This window comes from Entelurus aequoreus, linkage group LG28 (genome assembly GCF_033978785.1).
Source record: "Entelurus aequoreus isolate RoL-2023_Sb linkage group LG28, RoL_Eaeq_v1.1, whole genome shotgun sequence".
NCBI lineage: Eukaryota > Metazoa > Chordata > Actinopteri > Syngnathiformes > Syngnathidae > Entelurus > Entelurus aequoreus.
In genome coordinates, this window is record NC_084758.1 from 33721282 (window position 1) to 33740505 (window position 19224).

At 31.8% G+C, this 19224-nt stretch overlaps 1 protein-coding gene across 3 annotated transcripts; it reads right to left on the reverse strand.

Annotated features, from left to right (window-relative positions):
• Positions 1 to 660: 660 nt before the first annotated feature.
• On the reverse strand, positions 661 to 17349 carry LOC133644923 (polycomb group RING finger protein 1). Of its 3 annotated transcripts, none has more exons than XM_062039682.1 (9): positions 17227 to 17349; positions 13163 to 13268; positions 12950 to 13102; positions 10709 to 10774; positions 6033 to 6138; positions 5106 to 5148; positions 4721 to 4807; positions 4572 to 4652; positions 661 to 837 (listed from the first exon to the last, which is right to left on the reverse strand). In XM_062039682.1, the coding sequence occupies exons 1-9, from the start codon at positions 17311 to 17313 to the stop codon at positions 787 to 789; spliced, it is 780 nt and encodes a 259-aa protein (XP_061895666.1). In that variant the 5' UTR covers positions 17314 to 17349; the 3' UTR covers positions 661 to 786. The 3 variants fall into 3 exon arrangements, with proteins under 3 accessions (XP_061895666.1, XP_061895665.1, XP_061895664.1); XM_062039681.1 differs by having other exon boundaries at positions 662 to 837; positions 4721 to 4804; positions 10703 to 10774; XM_062039680.1 differs by having other exon boundaries at positions 663 to 837; positions 10703 to 10774.
• Between the last annotated feature and the right edge of the window lie 1875 nt (positions 17350 to 19224).

Consider the following 19224-nt stretch of genomic DNA (forward strand, 5'->3'; position numbering starts at 1 on the left):
GTGAAAAAAACGTTGAATAAGAATTTCAAGACACAATAAGTAACGCTATGAAGGTCATGTGACGTAAGCATTGAGTTCGCAGTGACGTCACAAGTGTGTATAATTCTATATGAATAATACAAATATACAAGCGACATTATTAATACTTCTTTTCTTTTAGTCCCTAAGATGAAACCGTAATTGTCATAATATTATTACTTTTATTCCAATGTGATCTCAACTTCAAATTGTTTTTAATGTTTCAAAAAGATAGTTTTTTTGCAATCTGTTTATTATTAACATTTTTTCTACGCGTGCACAGCTTTTGCAGCACTCGCCTGCCACCTAGCGGCCACATGGAGTCACTGCGCACAATATTTCATTTCCGCCTGTCAAAAGTAGAGAACCGTTTCGAAAAGAATTCAATCGATTTTTGAAAGTTCATGTTGTGGAATAGCCAATAATTATAAAAGGTGAAATGATTGATAAAGTGGAATATGAAGATGCTTACAATAAAAATAAATGATCAATATTTCTATCGTCAAAGGATCATAAATATTTGATGTGACTTTTATTATGAAAAATAAACAAACAGGAAGTGAGCCCTTTAATTGTTGATGTGTTTTAAAAGTGTGCATTTGCATTCTCCTTCATAAGGAAGATGTTTGAAATATTGTGGACAAAAGTTGATCATTCTTACATTTTTCTTTTATTTGTCCAAAAATACAAAAGAGCCAAAATAAGTTGCTGTACACAAAAACTATTAAAATAGAATTATGTCTAATAGAAAATATGTGAAGGTCAATTCTATCTGCTGCGCTTCTCCTTGATGGTGTAGTGAAGCACTAAGGGCTGCGCCTGCAACACAACAACACCCATTTTACACACAACTTTACTGTGGGTATACCATTTCCCGCACATGCCTTTTTAACCAACATTACCAGTATTATACTGGTAATGTTGAGTTAAAAAGGTATACTGGCAGTATACCTTTTTAACTCAACATTACCAGTATATATTTTTAACACAACATTACTAGTATACATTTTCAACACATTACTAATATATACATTTTTAACACATTACTAGTATATATTTTTAACACAACATTACTAGTATACAATGTTTAACAACAGTACTAGTATGCATTTTTAACACAACATTACTAGTATACATGTTTAACTCAACATTACTAATATATATTTTAACACAACATTACTAGTATGCATTTTTAACACAACATTACTAGTATACATGTTTAACTCAACATTACTAATATATATTTTAACACAACATTACTAGTATACATTTTTAACACAACATTACTAGTATACATTTTTAACACAACAGTACTAGTATACATTTTTAACACAACATTACTGGTATACATGTTTAACTCAACATTACTAATATATATTTTAACACAACATTACTAGTATGCATTTTTAACACAACATTACTAGTATACATGTTTAACTCAACATTACTAATATATATTTTAACACAACATTACTAGTATACATTTTTAACACAACATTACTAGTATACATGTTTAACTCAACATTACTAATATATATTTTAACACAACATTACTAGTATACATTTTTAACACAACATTACTAGTATACATGTTTAACTCAACATTACTAATATATATTTTAACACAACATTACTAGTATACATTTTTAACACAACATTACTAGTATACATTTTTAACACAACAGTACTAGTATACATTTTTAACACAACATTACTAGTATACATTTTTAACACAACATTACTAGTATACATGTTTAACTCAACATTACTAATATATATTTTAACACAACATTACTAGTATACATTTTTAACACAACATTACTAGTATATATTTTTAACGCATTACGTATACATTTTTAACACAACATTACTAGTATACATGTTTAACTCAACATTACTAATATATATTTTAACACAACATTACTAGTATACATTTTTAACACAACATTACTAGTATACATTTTTAACACAACAGTACTAGTATACATTTTTAACACAACATTACTAGTATACATTTTTAACACAACATTACTAGTATACATGTTTAACTCAACATTACTAATATATATTTTAACACAACATTACTAGTATACATTTTTAACACAACATTACTATTATATATTTTTAACACATTACGTATACATTTTTAACACATCATTACTAGTATATATTTTTAACACATTACGTATACATGTTTAACTCAACATTACTAATATACATTTTTAACACAACATTACTAATATACAGTTTTAACACAACATTACTAGTATACATTTTTAACACAACATTACTAATATACATTTTTAACACAACATTACTAGCATACATTTTTAATACAACATTACTGTATATATTTTTAACACATTACATATACATTTTTAACACAACATTACTAGTATACATGTTTAACTCAACATTACTAATATACATTTTAACACAACATTACTAGAATACATTTTTAACACAACAGTACTAGTATACATTTTTAACTCAACATTACTAATATACATTTTAACACAACATTACGTATATACATTTTTAACACAACATTACTAGTTTACATTTTAAACTCAACATTACTAGTATACATTTTTAACACAACATTACTAGTATACATTTTTAACACATTACTAGAATACATTTTTAACTCAACATTACTATTATACATTTTAACACAACATTACTAGAATACATTTTTAACATTATTACTAGTATACATGTTTAACACAACATTACTTATATACATTTTAACACATTACTAGTATACATTTTTAACACATTACTAGTACACATTTTTAACACAACATTACTAGTATAAATTTTTAACACAACATTACTAATATATATATTTTTAACACAACATTACTAGTATACATTTTTAACAACATTACTAGTGTACATTTTTAACACAACATTACTAATATACATTTTAACACAACATTACTAATATACATTTTAACACAACATTACTAATATACATTTTTAACGCAACATTACTAATATACATTTTAACACAACATTATTAGTATACATTTTTAACACAACATTACTAATAAATGTTTAACACAACATTACTTATATACATTTTAACACATTACTAGTACACATTTTTAACCCATTATTAGTATACATTTTTAACACAACATTACTAGTATACATTTTTGACACAACATTACTAATATATATATTTTTAACACAACATTACTAGTATACATTTTTAACAACATTACTAGTGTACATTTTTAACACAACATTACTAATATACATTTTAACACAACATTACTAGTATACATTTTTAACACAACATTACTAGTATACATTTTAAACACATTACTAGTACACATTTTTAACCCATTATTAGTATACACTTTTAACACAACATTACTAATATACATTTTTAACACAACATTACTAATATAAATTTTAACACAACATTACTAGTATACATTTTTAACAACATTACTAGTGTACATTTTTAACACAACATTACTAATATACATTTTAACACAACATTACTAATATACATTTTAACACAACATTACTAATATACATTTTTAACGCAACATTACTAATATACATTTTAACACAACATTATTAGTATACATTTTTAACACAACATTACTAATAAATGTTTAACACAACATTACTAATAAATGTTTAACACAACATTACTTATATACATCTTAACACATTACTAGTACACATTTTTAACCCATTATTAGTATACATTTTTAACACAACATTACTAGTATACATTTTTGACACAACATTACTAATATATATATTTTTAACACAACATTACTAGTATACATTTTTAACAACATTACTAGTGTACATTTTTAACACAACATTACTAATATACATTTTAACACAACATTACTAGTATACATTTTTAACACAACATTACTAGTATACATTTTAAACACATTACTAGTACACATTTTTAACCCATTATTAGTATACACTTTTAACACAACATTACTAATATACATTTTTAACACAACATTACTAATATAAATTTTAACACAACATTACTAGTATACATTTTTAACACAACATTACTAGTATACATTTTTAACACAACATTACCAGTATACATTTTTAACACAACATTAATAATAAATGTTTAACACAACATTACTTATATACATTTTTTACTCTACATTACAAGTATACATTTTTAACACGACATTACTAATATACATTTTAACACAACATTACTAGTATACATTTTTAACACATTACTAATATACATTTTAACACAACATTACTAGTATACATTTTTAACACATTACTAATATACATTTTAACACAACATTATTAGTATACATTTTTAACACATTACTAGTATACATTTTTAACACAACATAACTAATAAATGTTTAACACAACATTACTAGTATATACATTTTTAACTCAACATATTTACATCTTTTATCTATTGAAATAATCATTAAAGCTGACAAAAATATAACCAAATCAATTGTCATTAAAAGGCTCTGTAAAAACATAATCATGTATTTATTATTATTATTATTATTAAGATGTCTCACCTTTCCAAACCAGTGTGACAGCCATAATCTTTTCATGGTCATGTGATCAGGCAAAGACTCATTGTTGAACAACATCTGCACCTACACACACACACAGTAAATAAATACATGTATACATAGTAATAACACTAATATTACAGGCAAGTTACCTGATGTTTTTCCACGTTGAGTCGATGACAAAGTACTTTACGTAAATGTCGCACCTCCGCTCGCACCGAACATCGCACAAACTTCTGCTGCACACGCACAACAAATACACAGTCATTAAAAAACAAGTGATATATAAATTGGATACATTATTATAATTATTAATAATAATAATGCTTGTCAGAGTCATTAGAAAACAGCGTTCTATGAATCTGATATATGATTATTATTATTATGAATGATGTTGGTAAGGCAGGACAATGCTACCCTCTGCTGGTGAAAAGATATATCGTCTATATTGCAATAAACACTGTTTTTGTTGTCCATGTACAATTACCATGTAGTACTACTGGAGATGTAGTATTTGACCAGTGTGTTAGTACTAACCTGAAGAACTACTTTGCTTTTATCTTTCCCAGCCAGCGATGAACTGCACATAAAAAAACACATCATTATTAATACTAATAATAAGACATCATTAATTATAACCTGAATATAGTGTGTGGTGATTAAATACATACGACTTCCTAATCATCATCAAAATATTACTGATGCAGGTGTAAATACGTAATAATAAAAATAGCAGTACGTAGTAACAGTGTGTGTAATAACGATCTTGAATAATGTTTAAGAATAATGATCATATTTCTAATATATATGATCTGTTCATTATTTTTACTTGCTGTGTAACAAAAAGGACAAATAAAAATAATAGTGTGTGTGTGTAATAACAAGAATGATCATTAATACTGTTTGAGAATAATATAATTATTTAATAATAGTGATAATAATATGTTTTATTATTAGTGTGTGTAAAAATGAAAACAGCAAATAATTTGTAATAATAATGAGTATGTTTGTGTATAATAAGAATGATCATGAATAATATTCACCATTAGATTATTAATGTATTACTTGCGGTTTTTATAACCAGTGTGTGTAAGAATAAAAACGGCAGACATTATGTAATATTATTAATAGTGTGTGTGTAATAAGAATGATCATGAATAATCTTTAAGAATAATTACCATCATCATATTATTAATAATGCTGCGGTTTATTATTAAAGTGTGTGTACAAATGAAAAAGGCATATATTTGTAATAATAATACAAATGATAGTGTGTGTGTAATACTAAGAAAAATCATGAATAATGTTCCAGAAGAATATTTGTCATCATATTAATAATAATAATGTGTTGTTACCTGTTTTTATTAATAATGTGTGTAAAAATGAAAAGGGCCAACAATTTGTAAAAATAAAAATACTAGTGTTTGTATGTAATAAAAAGAATGCAGAGAAATGAAAAGTCACCTTAGTCTTTGTAAACACAGCGAGACCTGCTCATCATATCTGTAAAAATGTGCCTTGGCGTGATCGAAGCTGGTGTACGGTAAAGATGAGGAGTCTGACACGCAGTCTGAGGAGGAAGAAGAAACACAACAATGTCTAAATAGCAACCATCCATGATAGAATGACCTTCACTTCTATCGCCATGGAGACGCTGCCATGTCGTTATCCAGGAAACAATATTTGTGTTTTGCTGCGAGGGAAGTAACTGCATTGTAAGTACTGCAGTATTTCACCTTCCAAAGTCTCCTCGTGTGACAAAGGAAAACTTGCGAGTGTAGTTTTTTTCTGGCGCTTTAGCGTTGGCCGGGCCTGTGAAGAAACCACGTCTCCCAGAATCCTCTGCGCAAGGTGGGGGCCGTTAGCAGGAAGTGAAGTGGGTGTACAATCTATAAAATAGTGTGTACTATTAATGTGTACAAAGGATAAAATAGTGTGTACTATTAGTGTGAACAAAGCATAAAATAGTGTATACAAACTGGTATAATATAGTGTGTACATATATAAAATAGTGTGTACAATACATACAATAGTGTGTACTATTAGTGTGTACAAAGTATAAAATAGTGTGTACAATACATAAAATAGTGTGTACTATTAGTGTGAACAAAGCATAAAATAGTGTATACAAACTAGTATAATATAGTGTGTACATATATAAAATAGTGTGTACAATACATACAATAGTGTGTACTATTAGTGTGTACAAAGTATAAAATAGTGTATACAAACTAGTGTCTACATATATAAAATAGTGTGTGCAAAGTATAAAAAGTGTGTACAATATAAAAAATAGTGTGTGAAAAGTATAGTGTACAATATACAAAATAACGTGTACTATTAGTGTGTATAATATATAAAAGTGTGTACTATTATTGTGTACAATGTATAAAATAGTGTGTACTATTAGTGTGTGAAAAGTATAGTGTGTACAATATACAAAATAATGTGTACTATTAGTGTGTATAGTATATAAAATAGTGTGTACTATTAGCGTGTACAAAGTACAAAATAGTTTGTACTATTAGTGTGTGAAAAGTATAGTGTGTACAATATACAAAATAATGTGTACTATTAGTGTGTATAGTATATAAAATAGTGTGTACTATTAGCGTGTACAAAGTACAAAATAGTGTGTACTATTAGTGTGTGAAAAGTATAGTGTGTACAATATACAAAAAATTGTGTACTATTAGTGTGTATAGTATATAAAATAGTGTGTACTATTAGCGTGTACAAAGTACAAAATAGTGTGTACTATTAGTGTGTGAAAAGTATAGTGTGTACAATGTACAAAATAATGTGTACTATTAGTGTGTATAATATATAAAATAGTATGTACTATTAGTGTGTACAAAGTATAAAATAGTGTATACAAACTAGTATAGTGTGTACATATATAAAATAGTGTGTACAATACATAAAATAGTGTGTACTATTAGTGTTTACAAAGTATAAAAGTGTATACAAACTAGTATAATATAGTGTGTACATATATAAAATAGTGTGTGCAATACATAAAATAGTGTGTACTATTAGTGTTTACAAAGTATAAAAGTGTATACAAACTAATATAATATAGTGTGTACATATATAAAATAGTGTGTGCAATACATAAAATAGTGTGTACTATTAGTGTTTACAAAGTATAAAAGTGTATACAAACTAATATAATATAGTGCAGGGGTCACCAACGCGGTGCCCGCGGGCACCAGGTAGCCCGTAAGGACCAGATGAGTAGCCCGCTGGCCTGTTCTAAAAATAGCTCAAATAGCAGCACTTACCAGTGAGCTGCCTCTATTTTTTAAATTGTATTTATTTACTAGCAAGCTGGTCTCGCTGTGCTCGACATTTTTAATTCTAAGAGAGACAAAACTCAAATAGAATTTGAAAATCCAAGAAAATATTTTAAAGACTTGGTCTTCACTTGTTTAAATAAATGCTTTTTTTTTTTTACTTTGCTTCTTATAACTTTCAGAAAGACAATTTTAGAGAAAAAATACAACCTTAAAAATGATTTTAGGATTTTTAAACACATATACCTTTTTACCTTTTATATTCCTTCCTCTTATTTCCTGACAATTTAAATCAATGTTCAAGTATTTTTTTATTTTTTTATTGTAAAGAATAATAAATACATTTTAATATAATTCTTCATTTCAGCTTCTGTTTTTTCGACGAAGAATATTTGTGAAATATTTCTTCAAACTTATCATGATTAAAATGCAAGAAAATTATTCTGGCAAATCTAGAAAATCTGTAGAATCAAATTTAAATCTTATTTCAAAGTCTTTTGAATTTCTTTTAAAATTTTTGTTCTGGAAAATCTAGAAGAAATAATGATTTGTCTTTGTTAGAAATATAGCTTGGTCCAATTTGTTATATATTCTAACAAAGTGTAGATTGGATTTTAACCTATTTAAAACATGTCATCCAAATTCTAAAATTAATCTTAATCAGGAAAAATTACTAATGATGTTCCATAAATTATTTTTTTTATTTTTTCAAAAAGATTCGAATTAGCTAGTTTTTCTCTTCTTTTTTGTCGGTTGAATTTTGAATTTTAAAGAGTCGAAATTGAAGATAAACTATGTTTCAAAATTTAATTGTCATTTTTTTCGTGTTTTCTCCTCTTTTAAACCGTTCAATTAAGTGTAAATATCATTAATTATTAATAATAACATAGAGTTAAAGGTAAATTGAGCAAATTGGCTATTTCTGGCAATTTATTTAAGTGTGTATCAAACTGGTAGCCCTTCGCATTAATCACTACCCAAGAAGTAGCTCTTGGTTTCAAAAAGGTTGGTGACCCCTGATATAGTGTGTACATATATAAAATAGTGTGTGCAAAGTATAAAAAGTGTGTACAATATAAAAAATAGAGTGTACATTATAAAAAATAATGTGTACAGTATATAAAATAGTGTGTACTATTAGTGTGTAAAGTATATAAAATAGTGTGTACTATTAGCGTGTACAAAGTATAAAATAGTGTGTACTATTAGTGTGTGGAAAGTATAGTGTACAATATAAAAAATAATGTGTACTATTAGTGTGTATGATATATAAAATAGTGTGTACTATTAGCGTGTACAAAGTATAAAATAGTGTGTACTATTAGTGTGTGGAAAGTATAGTGTACAATATAAAAAATAATGTGTACTATTAGTGTGTATGATATATAAAATAGTGTGTACTATTAGCGTGTACAAAGTATAAAATAGTGTGTACTATTAGTGTGTGGAAAGTATAGTGTACAATATAAAAAATAATGTGTACTACTAGTGTGTATGATATATAAAATAGTGTGTACTATTAGCGTGTACAAAGTATAAAATAGTGTGTACTATTAGTGTGTGGAAACTATAGTGTACAATATAAAAATTAATGTGTACTATTAGTGTGTATGATATATAAAATAGTGTGTACTATTAGCGTGTACAAAGTATAAAATAGTGTGTACTATTAGTGTGTGGAAAGTATAGTGTGTACAATATAAAAAATAATGTGTACTATTAGTGTGTATAGTATATAAAATAGTGTGTACAAAGTATAAAATAGTGTGTGTGTGATCTACTAAGACTGTGTGTACAATTGAAAAGTGGTGCAGACCGCCTTATTTAAATGAGTATATGGTGTGTACGATACGGGGCATCACCATGGAGACACTCATTTACTGCACATTCATGTTATTATGTGCCGACCGGTGATGTTTTGTTATGTTTTCAAACATGCAGGAGACATCTACCACTTTTTATGGGCATTTTAGCTGAAGGTGTGCTCATTTGAGAGAGGCTGCACTTACTCTGGCTCAAAATGCATACTCAAAGAAGTTTTGTTCATAGAAGAAATATTTCGATAATATATATTATATGTGAAAAAACAAAAAGGTCACAAAAAAATATTGAATGACACCACAATGCATCAATTACATTTGTTTTAATAAGTCCTCTAGCAGCTATAAAATGACGTTGCTGAATAGACAAGATGTCTAATATTTTCATTCCTGAATGCTGCCACACTCGCGTAGGACGGAGGATTGTGCGTCCGTGCGACGCCAGCACTGATCCTTCCTACACCTGCTAGATAACGCTGGTGAGTGTTGATAAATCACACTGCGTGCGCTAAATACTTCTGCTTGCATCTTCTCCTCCCAGTACTGATGATCAGCATATCATTTGCATATTTATGAGGACAGACGCCAAAATGTATTGTTCTGCTCACAAGTTTAGTAGATCAGCCTTGTGTGCTATCAGGTTTGCACGTGTTATAGTACGCGCAATTCTTTCAAACTGTCATTGCTCAAAACATAATATTGAATCAAAATCAATGTTATTATGAATTATTGACCTATCCAAGGTTCCCATTACTTCACATCAAATATTCCACTAAGAAAAATATTTTTGGTGGAAGATTTTGCAAATTTGGTAAATAAATAACCCAAAAATGTATATTTTGTTGTTTTCTCACTGTACCGAAAATGAACCGAACCGTGAGCTCTAAACCGAGGTACGTACCGAACCGAAATGTTTGTGTACCGTTACACCCCTAATAAAAAGTATACTTAGTAAATCAAACCTTAAGTGTCATTTTGGACATGTTCCATCAGAACATTGCAAATGTGTCCAACTCACCATCACCTGCAGGCTGAAGAACTCTCTCCAAACCCCGAGACTGATAGAACTCTTTGATTCGCTTGTCCTCACCTGTGTTAATACATACATGGTAGTATTACGGTACACGTTACACATGTTCCGCACGTACAAGAAGCAACATATATTATGTAATACACAGTGTTTCCCACACATTCATTTATTTGTGGCGGCCCGCCACAAAAGAATTACGTCCGCCACAAATAAAAAAAATAAATTAAAAAAAAAATTTTTTTTAACCTGTCCAGCTTCTCAGGCAAATCATATAGTTGATGTAGATGCCCATATAGGATGTTCACATTTACTTTACAAAAGAGAAGTGTAGTATACTTCTCTTGTTGCCTTATTTGTATTTGACCACTACTGTTTTCTGTTTATTTGTTACTGACTGTGGCAGGACACCTCTGCCTCTGTTTCACTTTATGTTGCTGGTAAATAATATGGTTGTAGTAGTAGGCTAAAGTTAAATTATTTAGTATGCACTAATTAAAGGGGCAGAGCTTTAAGAGACATTTTAGCTTTTATATTTTATGAGATATATTTTTTGTAAGAACCACAATTAATAAATATATTTCAGTGAATAACTTATTGTTCAAATCTGTATATAAATATGTACATAAAGTGTTGTAATTATATTGTAAAATGGATGGATGGATGGACGTTTAAAACAAAACTGTTATTATTAATTAGTAAGTATACATTTTTTGAGCCTTTTTAGGGAAAATCAGATCATTGTAGTAAATTATGCAAATTACTCGATGATGTCATGGTGACCACGCCCATAGCCACGCCCCCACAGGTATCTTGGCAGTTTATGGGAAACACTGATACATACATAGTAGTATTACAGTATAGACATGTTCATCACATACAAGAAGCAACAAATACTACACTGCAAAAAGTCAGTGTTCAAAAACAAGAAAAAAAAATACAAAAATGAGGGGTATTTTACTTAAACTCAGCAAAATTATCTGCCAATAGAACAAGAAAATTCGGCTTGTCAAGACTTTCCAAAACAAGTCAAATTAGCTAACCTCAATCAACCCAAAAAATACCTTAAAATAATTATATTCTCACTAATAACAAGTGCACTTTTCTTGGTAGAAAAAAAGAGACCTTTTTACTCAATATGTTGAAAAATATTCTTAAATTAAGTAAATGCTAGTGCCATTATCTTAACATAATGATTTTTTTTTTTTTCATGCTTGAAGTAAGAAATTATTACTTTAAAAAAGTCGTTTTATACTTGTGTTAATAACACAGCTTTGCATCAGTTGATATTCTAGTTTCAAGCATGTTTTACTCAATATAGGTCATCAAATCTCAGCAACAAGCTGTAATATCTTACTGAGATCATTTAGGACCAAAACACTTAAAACAAGTAAAACACTCGAACATAAAATCTGCTCAGTGAGAAGAATTATCTTATCAGACAGAAAATAAGCAAATATCACCCTTATTTGAGATATTTCATCTTACTTAGATTTCAGTTGTTGCAGTGTATGTGATACATACACTGCAAAAAGTCAGTGTTCAAAAACAAGAAAAAAAAATACAAAAATGAGGGGTATTTTATTTGAACTAAGCAAAATTATCTGCCAATAGAACAAGAAAATTTGGCTTGTCAAATTAGCTAACTTCAATTAGCCCAAAAATACCTTAAAATAAGTATATTCTCACTAATAACAAGTGCACTTTTCTTGGTACAAAAAAAGAGACCTTTTTGCTCAATATGTTGAAAAATATTCTTAAATTAAGTAAATGCTAGTGCCATTATCTTGACATAATGATTTTTTTTTTCATGCTTGAAGTAAGAAATTATTACTTTAAAAAAGTCGTTTTATACTTGTGAGTGTTGATGACACAGCTTTGCAACACTTGATATTCTAGTTTCAAGCGTGTTTTACTCAATATAGCTCATCAAACCTCAGCAACAAGCTGTAATATCTTACTGAGATCATTTAGGACCAAAACACTTAAAACAAGTAAAACACTCGAACATAAAATCTGCTCAGTGAGAAGAATTATCTTATCAGACAGAAAATAAGCAAATATCACCCTTATTTGACATATTTAATCTTACTTAGATTTCAGTTGTTGCAGTGTATGTGATACATACATAGTACTATATGAAGTGTTCAGCACGTACAAGAAGCAACAAATACTATGTAATACATACATAGTACTATATGAAGTGTTCAGCACGTACAAGAACGTTCCTTCACCTACTTTCTTGGAGGCCCGGCACCAGCTTGTAGACGATGTCCTGCATGACGCGGTCCAGCTTGAGGTTGAGCAGAGGCTGCGTCTCGTGGATCTTGATGTTGCACATGGGACAGTACTTGCTGGTCTGCAGGTACTTGACGATGCAGCTTTTACAGACTGGAGAGCAGACAGATTGTCAGGAAAGGTGCTGACAACATGGCGTCTGAGGACACTCACATGTGTGCAGACACTCCGTGATGGTGGTGGCGTCGATGAAGTAGCCGGCACAAAGGTAACACACGATGTGCTCGTTCAGGTCTTTGATCTTCAACTTCACCTCCTCCTGCAAACACCGGCATGTAAGTGACAAAGTTGTTACCTGACATACGATGTAAGTGACAAAGTTGTTACCTGACACAACTTATTAGAGACGTGTATTCCTACAAATGTATACATAAACTACTTTGACAAGTTGTCCTGCTAATATTATGAACTAGAGACGTGTATTACAACAAATGTACACAAGTAGTACTTTGACAAGTTTTAATGCTAATATTATGTACTAGAGGTGTGTATTACAACAAATGTAAACGAGGAGTACTTTGACAAGTTTTCCTGCTATTATTATGTACTAGAGACATGTATTACAACAAATGTACACAAAGAGTACTTTGACAAGTTTTTCTGCTAATACTATGTACTACAACAAATGTACACAAAGAGTACTTTGACAAGTTTTAATGCTAATATTATGTACTAGTGACGTGTATTCTAACAAATGTAAACAAGGAGTACTTTGACAATTTTTTCTGCTAATATTATGTACTAGAGTCGTGTATTACAACAAATGTACACAAGTAATACTTTGACAAGTTTTAATGCTAATATGTACGAGAGATGTGTATTACAACAAATGTAAACAAAGAGTACTTTGACAAGTTGTTCTGCTATTATTATGAACTAGAGACGTGTATTACAACAAATGTACACAAGTAATACCTTGACAAGTTTTAATGCTAATATTATGTACTAGTGACGTGTATTCTAACAAATGTAAACAAGGAGTACTTTGGCAAGTTTTAATGCTAATATTATGTACTAGAGTCGTGTATTACAAAAAATTTACACAAGTAGTACTTTGACAAGCTTTAATGCTAATATTATGTACTAGAGATGTGTATTACAAGAAATGTAAACAAGGAGTACTTTGACAAGTTTCCCTGCTAATATTATGTACTAGAGATGTGTATTACAACAAATGTAAACAAGGAGTACTTTGACAAGTTTCTGCTAATATTATGTACTAGAGACATATATTTAAGGCTGCAGCTAACGATTATTTTTCTATCGATTAATCTATAGATTATTTTTTCGATTAATCGGTTAATCTATAGATTATTTTTTCGATTAATCTATAGATTATTTTTTCCTTTTGCCGATTATTTTTTTATTCAAAATGAAGATGAAAAAATAAATGTAGGCCCGTTTTTTCAAAAGGCATGGCTTTTATTTACAAAAAAAAAGAAGTATGGCCACTCAGTCAACATTGACAACAACATGACTAAATATTCTGTAACAATGTAAACATTTAAAACTTTTAACATTTAACAAAATTAAAAGTAGCTTATTTGCTTTTTAATGTGCAAATATAAAAGTCAACATCCAGTGCAAATCTTAATATTCTGCAATAGTATAAGCATTTCAAAAGTAAAAGTATTGCTTATTTTGCTTTAAAATGTGCAAAAATAAAGATAAACATCCAATACAAAAAAGTGCAAAACGAAATATTCTGTAACAACAGTGTAAACATTTCAACAAAAGTGAAAGTATTGCTTATTTGCTAAAATGTGCAAAAATAAAGATAAACATCCAATACAAAAAAGTGCCAATCTAAATATTCTGGAGTACTGTAAACATTAAATATTGCTTTTAAAATGTGCAAAATAAACATCCAGTCCAACACAGTACACAATAACCAATTCTACTCATTCCAGTGAGTGTCTAACAGTTGTAATGAAGAAAGGTTAGCATGTGTACATGTTTGGTTCTTTTCTTGTTTATAATATTCCCAGCAGCTGAAAATAGGCGCTCAGAAGGGGTCGATGTGGCTGGAACTGAGAGCTAATTAGCCTTCACCTCAAGCCAGGATTTCGAGCGAGCTGAGCTGCAGTTTAAGTTTCTAGAAGGTCAACGGGCTCATAGTGATGTTACTAGTAGTTGACTGGGAGGTGTTTATTATCATTTGGGGAGAGTTCGCTGCCTGATGTTCACCTGCTAAACACCTATCTGCTCCACCCTGAAGCGCTGACTACATGCGCTCTGAATACGCACTGCTGATTGGCTGATAATGCTTCGTGTGTACCAATCAGATGGTTGTGTGGGTGGGACAATGCTGCGTGTGTACCAATCAGATGGTTGTGTGGGTGGGACAATGCTGCGTGCTGAGACAGAGGCAGACGGAGCAAAGACTTTAGCTTAGAAACTCGTTCGGTACACCCCCGTACCGAACCGAAAGCCCCGTACCGAAACGGTTCAATACAAAACACGTACCGTTACACCCCTAGCAGATACAAATGGCACATTCATGTTTTTGTGTAATGATGACAACGTATGCTCGCGCGGACGATTGACTAGTTGATGGTTTTCTTTTCAAATGTTCGTTCATAGCCGTTGTGCTGCTATGATAGGCCATTTCCGCTCGACACAGTGTGCATACAACAACATTATTAGGCCGTTTATTGAAGTACTCCCACACTTTTGGCATGCTTTTCCCCCCTCGCTCGAACCGCTCGCACCGCTCGCACCGCTCGCATCGTCTTCTTTGATCGTCTGCTTTGCGCTTCGCCATGACGGTAGTGTGACGTCATTATGCGACGCGTCGACGCACAAAAACGGCGTCGACGTATTTACGTAACCGATGACGTCGACTACGTCGACGCGTCGTTTCAGCCTTACATATATTACAACAAATGTACACAAAGAGTACTTTAACAAGTTTTAATGCTAATATTATGTACTAGACGTGTATTACAACAAATGTAAACAAGGAGTACTTTGACAAGTTTTCCTGCTAATATTATGTACTAGAGATGTGTATTACAACAAATGTAAACAAGGAGTACTTTGACAAGTTTTCCTGCTAATATTATGTACCAGAGATGTGTATTCTAACAAATGTAAACAAGGAGTACTTTGACAAGTTTTAATGCTAATATTATGTACTAGAGCTGTGTATTCTAACAAATGTAAACAAGGAGTACTTTGACAAGTTTCCCTGCTAATATTATGTACTAGAGATGTGTATTACAACAAATGTAAACAAAGAGTACATTGACAAGTTTCTGCTAATATTATGTACTAGAGACATATATTACAACAAATGTACACAAAGAGTACTTTAACAAGTTTTAATGCTAATATTATGTACTAGACGTGTATTACAACAAATGTAAACAAGGAGTACTTTGACAAGTTTTCCTGCTAATATTATGTACCAGAGATGTGTATTCTAACAAATGTAAACAAGGAGTACTTTGACCAGTTTTAATGCTAATATTATGTACTAGAGACGTGTGTTACAACAAATGTACACAAGGAGTACTTTGACAAGTTTAATGCTAATTATGTACTAGAGATGTGTATTCTAACAAATGTACACAAGTAGTACTATGACAAGTTTTCCTGCTAATATTATGAACTAGAGACGTACATCACAACAAATGTAAACAAAGAGTACTTTGACAAGTTTTAATGCTAATATAATATTATGTACTAGAGATGTGTATTCTAACAAATGTAAACAGGGAGTACTTTGACAAGTTTTAATGCTAATATTATGTACTAGAGTCGTGTATTACACCAAATGTAAACAAAGAGCACTTTGACAAGTTTTGCTGCTAATATTATGAACTAGAGACGTATATTACAACAAAAGTACACAAAGAGTACTTTGACGCGATTTTAGTGGTTTATTAAGATGTTTTGTTGTATTGATCGGACTTTTAAGAAGAACACACGCGAGTTGCTAGTTAGCAGTTAGCAGCTAGCAACTCCGTCACATTTTTGACTTTTCCCCCCCGACAAGCAACAAAACAGAAGAATGTTCGGTCCCCGGAGGACCGGCAACCGAGGCTCGTCTCCCCGACGCGGAAGCCGAGCGTGGCGGACTTTGACACGGCAGGACAACGCATGCTCAGACGCTCCAGCATCTCCCAAGCATCGCGCTCAGCGGCTTCTAAAGTCGCCCCGGCGGCGCCTCCACCGCCCACAAGCGGCCTTCGCCGACCAGCACGGCCGCTCACCTCGTTCCGCAGCGGGTCCAGCTTGTAGACGGTCTGCAGCTGCTTCCTGAGCCGCATCGCTATGGCCATCGGACCTTGTTCCGCCATCTTTGGGAAGTGAGCGAACTTCCGGGTGATCCGGAAGTGTGCACCTCGAAGGAGGCGGGTCTTACATCGACAGTTTATAAGTAGACGTCGGCCGCCGGAAGCGGAAGTGAACCAAGGAGCGGTGGCTGACAGTGAGAGTGTCTGAAGCTTTTTGGCGGTGGAGCATAAAGTGATTTGTGAGTGGATGGAGGTGGAAGTAGTGAGGGGATGCATGAGGAAGGTATGGACATGGATAGGACTAGAGGGGAGGAGGGCATGAAGGAAAGTTGAGTTCAAAAAGAGTGCACAGAGATGATGAAGGAATAGAAAAGAGGAAAAAGGTTATGGAAGATAACTGCAAGATCATATATACATTTAAATCAGATCAAGACATGAAGGATATTAGTTTGATGACACTGGTTAAATGATTAAAAAAGGACATTGGAGAGGTGGATTGATTGATTGATTTATTACAACTTTTATTAGTACAAACCCTGTTTCCATATGAGTTGGGAAATTGTGTTAGATGTAAATATAAACGGAATACAATGATTTGCAAATCCTTTTCAAGCCATATTCAATTGAATGCACTACAAAGACAAGATCTTTGATGTTCAAAGTCATCAACTTTCTTTCTTTCTTTACAAATAATAATGAACTTAGAATTTCATGGCTGCAACATGTGTCAAAGTAGTTGGGAAAGGGCATGTTCACCACTGTGTTGCATGGCCTTTCCTTTTAACAACACTCAGTAAACGTTTGGGAACTGAGGAGACACGTTTTTTAAGCTTCTCAGGTGGAATTCTTTCCCATTCTTGCTTGATGTACAACTTAAGTTGTTCAACAGTCCGGGGGTCTCCGTTGTGGTATTTTAGGCTTCATAATGCGCCACACATTTTCAACGGGAGACAGGTCTGGACTACAGGCAGGCCAGTCTAGTACCCGCACTCTTTTACTATGAAGCCACGTTGATGTAACACGTGGCTTGGCATTGCCTTGCTGAAATAAGCAGGGGCGTCCATGGTAACGTTGCTTGGATGGCAACATATGTTGCTCCAAAAGCTGTATGTACCTTTCAGCATTAATGGTGCCTTCACAGATGTGTAAGTTACCCATGTCTTGGGCACTAATACACCCCCATACCATCACACATGCTGCCTTTTACACTTTGCGCCTAGAACAATTCGGATGGTTCTTTTCCTCTTTGGTCCGGGGGACACAACGTCCACAGTTTCCAAAAACAATTTGAAATGTGGACTCGTCAGACCACAGATCACTTTTCCACTTTGTATCAGTCCATCTTAGATGAGCTCAGGCGTTTCTGGGTGTTGTTGATAAACGGTTTTCGCCTTGCATAGGAGAGTTTTAACTTGCACTTACAGATGTAGCGACCAACTGTAGTTACTGACAGTGGTTTTCTGAAGTGTTCCTGAGCCCATGTGGTGATATCCTTTACACACTGATGTCGCTTGTTGGTGCAGTACAGCCTGAGGGATCGAAGGTCACGGGCTTAGCTGCTTACGTGCAGTGATTTCTCCAGATTCTCTGAACCCTTTGATGATATTACGGAGCGTAGATGGTGAAATCCCTAAATTCCTTGCAATAGCTGCTTGAGAAATGTTGTTCTTAAACTGTTCAACAATTTGCTCACGCATTTGTTGACAAAGTGGTGACCCTCGCCCCATCCTTGTTTGTGAATGACTGAGCATTTCATGGAATCTACTTTTATACCCAATCATGGCACCCACCTGTTCCCAATTAGCCTGTTCACCTGTGGGATGTTCCAAATAAGTGTTTGATGAGCATTCCTCAACTTTATCAGTATTTATTGCCACCTTTCCCAACTTCTTTGTCACGTGTTGCTGGCATCATATTCTATAGTTAATGATTATTTGCAAAAAAAAAAAAATGTTTATGAGTTTGAACATCAAA

Excerpts from the sequence above, each read along its gene's own strand:
- LOC133644923 (XM_062039680.1), bottom strand. The coding sequence starts at position 17,313 with ATGGCGGAACAAGGTCCGATGGCCATAGCGATGCGGCTCAGGAAGCAG. Across the intron at positions 5,149-6,032 it reads CTGTGTTTACAAAGACTAAG|TTCATCGCTGGCTGGGAAAG; the intron begins GTGACTTTTCAT and ends TTTTATGTGCAG. Across the intron at positions 4,653-4,720 it reads TCAACGTGGAAAAACATCAG|GTGCAGATGTTGTTCAACAA; the intron begins GTAACTTGCCTG and ends GTGTGTGTGTAG.